Source organism: Oncorhynchus mykiss, chromosome 11 (assembly GCF_057628025.1).
Source record: "Oncorhynchus mykiss isolate SJ-2025 chromosome 11, ASM5762802v1, whole genome shotgun sequence".
Taxonomy (NCBI): domain Eukaryota; kingdom Metazoa; phylum Chordata; class Actinopteri; order Salmoniformes; family Salmonidae; genus Oncorhynchus; species Oncorhynchus mykiss.
Genome location: NC_143032.1, coordinates 11356059 through 11365344, shown reverse-complemented (window position 1 = coordinate 11365344; position 9286 = coordinate 11356059). Strand labels below are relative to the sequence as shown.

General features: G+C 44.3%; 1 protein-coding gene across 1 annotated transcript; it reads right to left on the bottom strand.

Annotated features, from left to right (window-relative positions):
• Positions 1-206: 206 nt before the first annotated feature.
• On the bottom strand, positions 207-2436 carry lrrc30a (leucine rich repeat containing 30a). The gene has a single exon (XM_021620153.3). The coding sequence runs from the start codon at positions 2067-2069 to the stop codon at positions 1200-1202; it is 870 nt and encodes a 289-aa protein (XP_021475828.1). The 5' UTR covers positions 2070-2436; the 3' UTR covers positions 207-1199.
• Positions 2437-9286: the final 6850 nt, after the last annotated feature.

Sequence of the window (9286 nt, the reverse complement as noted above, 5' to 3'; positions counted from 1 at the left end):
AGGATTTTGCATAAATGTCTGAAATGTCTATGATACAGAATATTTCAGAGCAGAATCCTATTCTGATACCCGCAGGTCTTGTTTCTCATGACCTTTGACCTGGACAATGAACTGTGACATGAACCACCAATCACACAGAATCTTGACTGATTTAATCGTTGTGTTCTGTAAGAGTTACGAGTTCACAGGAAAAATTTGAGGCATAGTTTTTTGGGGGGATAAATATCTAATATTTATTTAGACCTCAGTTTATACTGACTTAAGAACAGGTCAATAAAATTGTAATGAGCGCATTTGCCCCTCAAACTAACACAGCAATAGGTAATCCTGCATAATAAGATGACATAATTAAAATGGGCAACTTTACAGTAAGGCAGAATAAACAACACCAGCTGACATGTACACATAACCCCTTTTTTTTTTAAAATGCTACATTCAGGTGCAATGAGGTACTACATTCAGCATGTGTGGCAAACAAACTTAAATGCTATTCCAACCCAAATAGGCATGATTAAGACTGTAGGTCCATTGACTGTGTGCATTATAGCATGTGATCGTTGGAGACTGGCAACAGAATTTGCTTGTTGTTCTTTAAAGGAGTTGGGTAGATAACTACAGCAGCAAACACGGCTGGTCTCAAGGCTGCACTTTCTGTTGATGTAATGGAAGCCTCCTGATCTTGATCCCGACGACCTGCTCCAAGACTAAGAGAGGTTGTAATTGAATGAGAGGTCGGAGGTCATCTCGTGTTAGAGACATGCCAAGGCTCCCCCTGAAACATGGCCTCTTCTCTAGATCACCTCTGGTACAGAATGTGAGGATCCTGACCGCAGAGCTTTGCTATACATTAGATGATTTCCTCCCAACAGTCCAAGTCTATTTCAATGCAATGTGTTTAGCCCCACTGAGCATTGCTTTTAGACGTTTATAATGACAGACGTGTCTCAATTATGTTAAACACAAATAGAGTTGTTAGGTACAACTCTACATAAGCATCATGACTACTGTCATTCAGTTAGTAGCCTAATTATTTTTTACAAAATCACAGTTGCATCATCTTGTTATGTATTGTAAATGAAAAAACAACAATCTTAGCTTTTTCTCATACTTTTCTCGTGCATGTTGAGGATCACTCCAAAATCGCATCCTCCTCGTGGAGAACAACAATGGGTCCCCAGAAGAAATTCTGTGGAGGAGTCTTAATTAGATTTCAGATAATTAAAGAGGGCGATGAGGCCTCCTTCCAGCACCTCTTTGATTTGCTTCTGCAAGGGGTTCTGCATGATGTGGAGTCCCTTATCCAGAGGGTGGTAGGCCAGCTTCTCCAGCCTGCTGAGCTGGTGCATCTCCTGGGGCACGTTCTGGATGTCGTTGAAGTCCACGTTGAGCAGCTCCAGCCGCGTCAGGCAGCAGATCATCTTGGGCAGCGAGTGGATCTCGTTCCCCTCCACGATGAGGATCTTGAGCTCCACCAGTGCCGCGATGCTCTCGGCGATGCACTCCAGCCTGTTGCAGGCCAGGTGGAGGAATACCAGTCTCTTCATGGTGTAGACGCAGCCGGGGATGTGAACAATTTTGTTGTGGCTGAGATTGAGCTTCCTCAGGCAGGTCAGGTTGGCGCAGGAGGCAGGGAGGCCAGATATCTCGTTGTTGGCCAGGCTGAGGACCTCCAGCCTGGTGCAGTTGCCCAGCTCTTCTGGAACCTCGGTCAGTTGGTTGCGGTAGCAGAACAGGACGCGGAGGTGTCTGAGCTGGCCGATCTCTGGGGGCAGGCTGGTCAGCTGGTTCCCCCACAGGTTGAGGACCACCAGGTTGCTGAGGATGCTGAGGGCGGGGGGCAGAGCCCTCAGGCAGTTCAACGACAGGTTGAGCTTCTCGAGCTCCGTCAGCTCCCACAGTTCCTTGGGGGGTTCCTTGAGGCCGCGGCGGGCCAGGCTCAGTATGCTGTAGCCCCACTGTTTGTACGCGTGGTTTCGGATCCGCTCTGCCGACGTCAAGCTGTCCTCACGGCCGGCACTCTTCCTCGCCTGCCTCTTCATCTCCTCTTCCTTGGACTGCTTGTGTCCCATTGGTGCTCCTTCAGCAGGAATACCAATGTCAAGACAACAAGATGCTAACGAGCATTACCCAGAAGCACTAGCCACAAAACATCCTAAACCGATAGGGTGGAGAGCGACAGACAAGCAGCTTTGGTCAGTGCTGGAACGGTCGACAGTCAACAGAGGAACTGTGTACATTCTCACTTAGTGTGTGTCGGATGTAAAATGCTGCTGGATATCCACCCTGGAAGTGCTGGCCAAGTGTTGCGGAGTGTCGCAGAGCAGTAAAGACGTGTGTTTGTCAAGGGGACTGATTTGAGAAATGTGTGCTGACAAGAGGGGAGGGAGCAGGGGGCTGAAATCAACTCCAGCCCACACTGACTGGATAGCACCACCCGACCCCAGCCACACTGACTAAGTCACCCCCCCCCCCCCCCACCCCACCCCCCCCCCCCCAGCACCAACCACATCCCTCCACCCCCTTCAGCTGCTCCTGTCACTTGTGCGCTCCGGCCTGGGCGAAAACTAACCTTGTGATTGCGCAGAGGGCGCAAGGATGGAGGCCCATGCCGCCCACCACACAAACCTTGACCCTGAATGGTGTTATTCAATCGATCGACTACCACATAAATTACCTCAATCACCTTCAAACAGTGGTGTTTGACTGCCATACTGTCATTGGCTTTTATCGTGGGATCAATTTGTTCTTGTCACGAAGCTACTGTATCCTCTTACACCAAGCATACATCAAGACGGTTATAAATGAGTCTATTTATAACCACAACCGTGGTCAAAACAAAACACCCTTTGTGGAAATGCTATCAGTGTGTCATACAATATCATTTCCTTTTTAGATCTCTCTTTCTCCTTCTAGCGCCTCTTAACACTTATTTATAGCTCTCTTAGATACACAGATAGTTAGGATTATGTTTTATAATGGCAGACAGTGTTGCTTCATGTCTCCTAAATGTATTGACTCTGTTACCCTCGTGCCTTTCCCATGTCTTTTCATTAGTTCACACAGTATTAGATGGCGTTAGGGATGTGGATTAAGCAGCCATGGAGAGGCTCTCAAAAAAGAAGAAGTTCTTGAGGAGTTACTGATTGACTGGGACACAAGTGGACAAATCAATCCAATCAAATCAAATTGTATTAGTCACATGCTTCATAAACAACTGGTGTAGACTAACAGGAAATGTGGTATATCTTTATTTTAATGTTTACATGTGATATCGTGGAATCAACGTGGAAAACTGATTGGATTTGCAAACATAAGAGAATTTAGAGTAATTTTTTTTTCACCCAACTTTTAAGCTAAATCCAATGCCATGGTGAAATGTCAAATTCACGTCAAATTCAAGTCAAATTCACGTCAAATTCAAGTCAAATTCAAGTCAAATTCACTTTAGTTGAAAATCAAAAATAGACGTTGAACTGACTGTCTGTGCCCAGTGGAATTAGTCTAAATATCAGACTGGGTCCTGCCGTTGTTTTAGATGCCATTGGAGACCTGTAAAACACTTGACACCACAATGCTGTACTGTACCAATCAGCTTTCTATATGCCTACAAAATGCATGCTTGAGGTACGCATGCTTTAAATCAAACCATGGTTTGGGTTATTCTCTTTCAATCAGTGTGGGTCAAAGCTCAAAGGACCCGGGTACCGGTGTTAGTGGAATTCCTTGGGTAATGCAACTCACTTAACAATTTGACCCACAAACTGAGTGCCTCATTCAGCCTTAAATATACCCCCTTGGACCCCCACGTCCACCTCCTCCCACTCAAACCAAAACAGATATGTAAAAAATAAACTAATTTGACTTACTGATTTTTAATCCCTGCAGTTGAACAAGGCAGTCTACTGTCTGAATACACTGCCAGCTGAACTAGTAAAGCAAGGTGTCCAGGCCAAGGCGACTCTATAGGGACTGTACTCATGTTAATATGTAGGTCCTGTTCATCCATTAATACCTAATCCAGTGACTACAGTTTAAGATGATCAGTCACAACTTTACCATTTAAAAAAAAATCCTAGATGAGAAAACGGCAGATTTAATTTCACCACATTCACTATCACTTAAATGATCAATCATCAGATCAACTCAATCAGATTACACTGTGCTGAAATAAAAGCAACGCTGTCTATATCCAAAGAACTGTATTTCTACTTTATGCCATGAAGGTACTAGCAGTGTGCAGGTAAGGGTCCTGTATCGACGCAGAGTGACAGTGAGAGACAGGTGCTGGAGCCTTATCACACAGACCCATGGGCTGACGTTGGGCATTGTGCAACTGATAACCCCGGGATGCCCCCTCTCTGATGGAAAAAAAAGCAGGAGGGATTATTCCCGGCCCTGGGGAATCCTGTGATCAGAGGCGGATCATGGTTTTCCCTAGGGGAGCATTTTGGAAGAAACAGCACCCCATTCCCTGGCCCCTGGCTCCGATTGGAGAGACTGAAATAAACGTCACCAGACGAGAGATTTGTCTCTCTAAAAGTATTACTCATGCATGGTTTATCTTGGTGGCGTACGACCACATGGTTTGTCACTAGTTACCACAGCCACAAAGTCAAAATTAGGGTTAAGGTTATGTTTTAAAATGGGATTTTAAGAAGATAGAAATTGTAGAAATAGGTGGGGTTTATGCCTTTGTGGCTGTGGTAACTAGTAGTGACGACCTCGTACATGCCGGGATCACATTACCCATCATCACTGGTGGCTAATCACAAACCACCCTATTCCACCGTTTTTATCCGGGGAAAGAGATAAAAGACGAGGAAGAGGGGATTATCTGCTCCCGGTTATTCCATTGTTGTCGGAAGTTATGAATGCCAATTATCCACGTGCAGTGTCTTGACTGTGGACCTCATTTGCATAGGTTTCCTTGCCAAGGTTGGGGGAATGTTTGGTTGTTGCTTTGTGTTTCTGGGATTTGGAGATTGGTCATGCATTCACAAGCAAGCAGAGTTGGCTACTTAACAGCTTCTGTGTTTGAACCCTAGGGCTTGCCTTCTGGTGAGACGAAGACCTGATGAGAAATACAAATGAGTCTGAGGAAGACGGCAAGAGGAGAGTGTCAAGGCCAAGTAGTGAGAAGAAAGTCAAGCAAGCAAACTTGAGGTTGCCATAGTCGACCAGTCTTTGTACATTAAAGCTGAGGTCCACGAGAGGCGAAACAGCGCCGCTGGCTGCCCCAGGCGCATTTGTTCTTGTTTTTGTTTTGAGGAAATTAGCATCTGTCAAGGGACGCCGGAGAGGACGCTGGAGAGGAGAAGCAAGTACGGGGTGTCAAACATTTAATAGGGAACGGACATAGAACGAGACAGGAACAGCGTCAGCACACGGGTAACACAGACAAATTACAATTAATGCAGCGGGGAACAGAGCAGGGGAACTGACACATATAGGGAAGGTAATAAACAGGTGATTGGGTGAGTCCAGGTGAGTCCAATATTGCTGATGCGCGTGACGAGGCAAGGCAGGTGTGCCTAAATGATGGTGGCAGGAGTGGGTAATGCAGGGCAGCCTGACTCCCTCGAGCGCCAGGGGGGAAGAGCGGGAGCAGGCGTGACAGCATCCTGCCCTGCCGGTGAAAGTAGAACATAGGGGAGACTGAGGGCAATTGTAGCACATTGAATTTCTCCAAAGCTACAGTGATGAAACACACAGTACATTCCCATCTTGGTTCTTTCCAATGCATGAAAAGTTACAGTGAAATATCTCACAATTTGCATGTTTCATGGGAAAATGTTAGTTTTTTAGGGATGAAAGTGTTTTTTTCCACCAGCTCTATTTTTCTTATAGTGCCCTGAGCATAAATGTCCAATAATTCAAACTAGCATCATTTTCATCACTATCTGTTGGTTGAACATTGACAGAAATTAAGTATCTCTATTGTAGTCTCTTGTTATGCACAATAAGTGTCATGGCAGCTGGGGGCAATTGTAATGACCCTGAGCCAAGTAGCCAAATCATGAAAACAACTGATTTTACCTTTAAGATTGTATGAATTATACATGGCCTATACAAATACTAATTTTAAATAGCCTTGAAGTCCTGTAGAGTGTCAGGCCCTGACCATAGAGAGCTTAATTTTGGTTTGGTCAGAGTGTGTGTTTTGGGTGGGCATTCTATGTCCCTTTTTCTATGATTTGTATTTCTATGTGTTTGTCCTGGTATGGTTCTCAATCAGAGGCAGCTGTCTATCGTTGTCTCTGATTGAGAACCATACTTAGGTAGCCTTTTTCCCCACCTGTATTTGTGGGTAGTTGTCCATGTATAGTTGCCTGTGAGCACTATGTTGGCGGTTCGGATGTTTATTGTTTTGTTGGTGACGTCTTATAATAAAGAAGTATGTGCGCTCACCACACCGCGCTTTGGTCCGCTGTTTCCACCTTAGACGATCGTGACATAGCGTGCCTAAGAAGTTGTAAATAGATATAATCTGGACACCGTCAGACTATTGAGATGTTTGAGAGGAACAGAACGGCCATGCTAAAACATGGGTGTTACTGTAATAATCAGTTACGCATAGCTACGTAGAAATACTAATATTTTGTGAAAAATCATTGCATATGTCTATGATAATTCATGAATATGAATGATTTTTTACGTTAAGTGAATGTATTTGGTTTATTTTTTAGATGTCATATTTGACCCCAGCTAGTGTTACAATTGACCCTGAAACTGAGGCAAATGTAATGTCTGAACTTTGGATTAAAATCAATATTGTGAACCGACCGTCTTATGTACAGACATATAAATGGAATAAATGATTATGAGACAGATTATGAGAAAAAATGTCTGTCTTAGTTCAAGTGGTTTCTGAGCAATCGAGTAAAAGACAAAAACTGTTACAGTAGCCCCCGGTATCCTACCAGGTTTTATGGTAATTGAGGGTAATTATGTCTCGCCATCTTCCATTTGACTTTTTTCTCCATTCAGCGTCTTTTGGCCTTATGCCAAAAGCCTGTAGTGAGTTGTCGGGTTACACTCTGAGTAGACACAAACGTAAACTGAAAACTGTATTACCTAAACAGTATTGAGTATTGATCAAACCATTGAAGTGATCAATAAATAGTACAGCCTGTTTTATTGCCTTACACAATGAAGAACATTATTTTTGGTGCTGATCCTAGTGGGTGTACAGTTGTGCCAATGGGTCTTAGTTCCTGTAATGGCTCAGAGTCTCCGGGTAAATGTATATTTTCAATTTTCCATAGCCTCCTATGACTTCAATTATATATTCCGTATTCAACAGGGGACTATTTAATATCTGAAATGTAATTTGTTCATCTATCTCTGCAGCCGGAACAAGTGGCAAATATATTGCTTAAACTCACCCACAAAAAATAATGTGGACATAGAGTGGAACAATATGATGAATAGGTAGGAGGATATCAACCCCACAGGCTATTACACAACATAAAGATGGCATTTGTAATGTTCCCTGAGAGGTGGTGGGGGAAGGTGACGTATGACCACAGTATACGGTTAATGCAGTTACAAAGTACCCAAATCAGGTTTGGGCTGCTGAAACAGCATCTGAGGATAAAAACAATTGTGCTTCTGACAACAGGCGCTCGCCATGATGAAGTACTGCTGTGCAGCCTAACTAGGCCCCACCTGGGGAGAGACACACATTACAAACACAGCAGAGCATGGAGCCTCACCAGAGAGTGAAGGTAGATAGATGTACTGTGTTTTACCACTATTCATTATATTTATCTGTCTACCTGTTTATCTGTCTGCCTGCCTGCCTATCTGTCTGTCTGCCTATCTGTCTACCTGTTTATCTGTCTGTCTGCCTGCCTATCTGTCTACCTGTTTATCTGTCTGCCTACCTGTTTATCTGTCTGCCTGTTTATCTGTCTGCCTGCCTGCCTATCTGTCTGTCTGCCTATCTGTCTACCTGTTTATCTGTCTGTCTGCCTGCCTATCTGTCTACCTGTTTATCTGTCTGCCTACCTGTTTATCTGTCTGCCTGCCTGCCTATCTGTCTGCCTGCCTATCTGTCTATCTGTTTATCTGTCTGTCTGCCTGCCTATCTGTCTATCTGTTTATCTGTCTGCCTATCTGTTTATCTGTCTACCTGCCTATCTGTCTATCTGTTTATCTGTCTGTCTGCCTGCCTACCTATCTGCCTATCTGTTTATCTGTCTGCCTGCCTATCTGTCTATCTGTTTATCTGTCTGACTATCTGTCCATCTGTCTGCCTGACTATCTGTCTATCTGTTTATCTGTATGCCTATCTGTTTATCTGTCTGCCTGCCTATCTGTCTGCCTATCTGTCTATCTGTCTGCCTGCCTATCTGTTTATCTGTCTGTCTTGCCGCCTATCTGTCTATCTGTTTATCTGTCTGACTATCTGTCCATCTGTCTGCCTATCTGTCTGCCTGCCTATCTGTTTATCTATCTATCTTCTTGCCTATCTATCTGTTTATCTGGCTGCCTGCCAATCTATCTGTCTGCCTGCCTATCTGTTTATCTATCTATCTTCTTGCCTAGCTATCTGTTTATCTGGCTGCCTGCCAATCTGTCTGTCTGCCTGCCAATCTCTCTGTTTATCTGTCTGCCTGCCTATCTGTCTGTCTGTCTGCCAATTTCTCTCTCAATTCAAAGGGAAACATATGTTAACATTGCCAAAGCAAGTGAAGTAGATAATAAACAAAAGTGAAATAAACAATAAAAAGTAACAGTAAACATTACACTACATTACATTTGAAGGAAGTTGCATGCTAGGAGATACCCATAGACTTCCATTAATTGTGCTAACGCTAGTTAGCATTGGCTTGCTCATGTTGGACACAGAGACATAAAATGTTATCCAGGAGTTCATCTGACTCTGGCAGAGTAGATACAAGGTGTCCCTTTAACCCCAACTGCTCCTGTAAGTTGCTCTGAATAAGACCGTCTGCTAAATGACTCAAATGAAAATGTTTCTCTCTCTCTCTCTCTGACTGTCTCTCTGTCTCTCTCTCTCTCTGACTGTCTCTCTGTCTCTCTGCACAAGACTTCCATAATCTCACCCCCCTGCATCCCACTGCTGTCTTGCCTCTGAAGCTAAGCAGGGTTGGTCCTGGTTGGTCCCTGCATGGAAGACCAGATGCTGCCCGAAGTGGTGTTGGAGGGCCAGTTGGAGGCACTTTTCCTCTGGTCCCCAAAAAAATAACTCAATGCCCCAAGGCGGTGATTGTGAACATTTCCCTGTGTAGGGTGCCGTCTTTCGGATGGAACGTTGAAC

Coding starts and splice junctions, on each gene's coding strand:
- lrrc30a (XM_021620153.3), bottom strand. CDS start 2,069: ATGGGACACAAGCAGTCCAAGGAAGAGGAGATGAAGAGGCAGGCGAGG.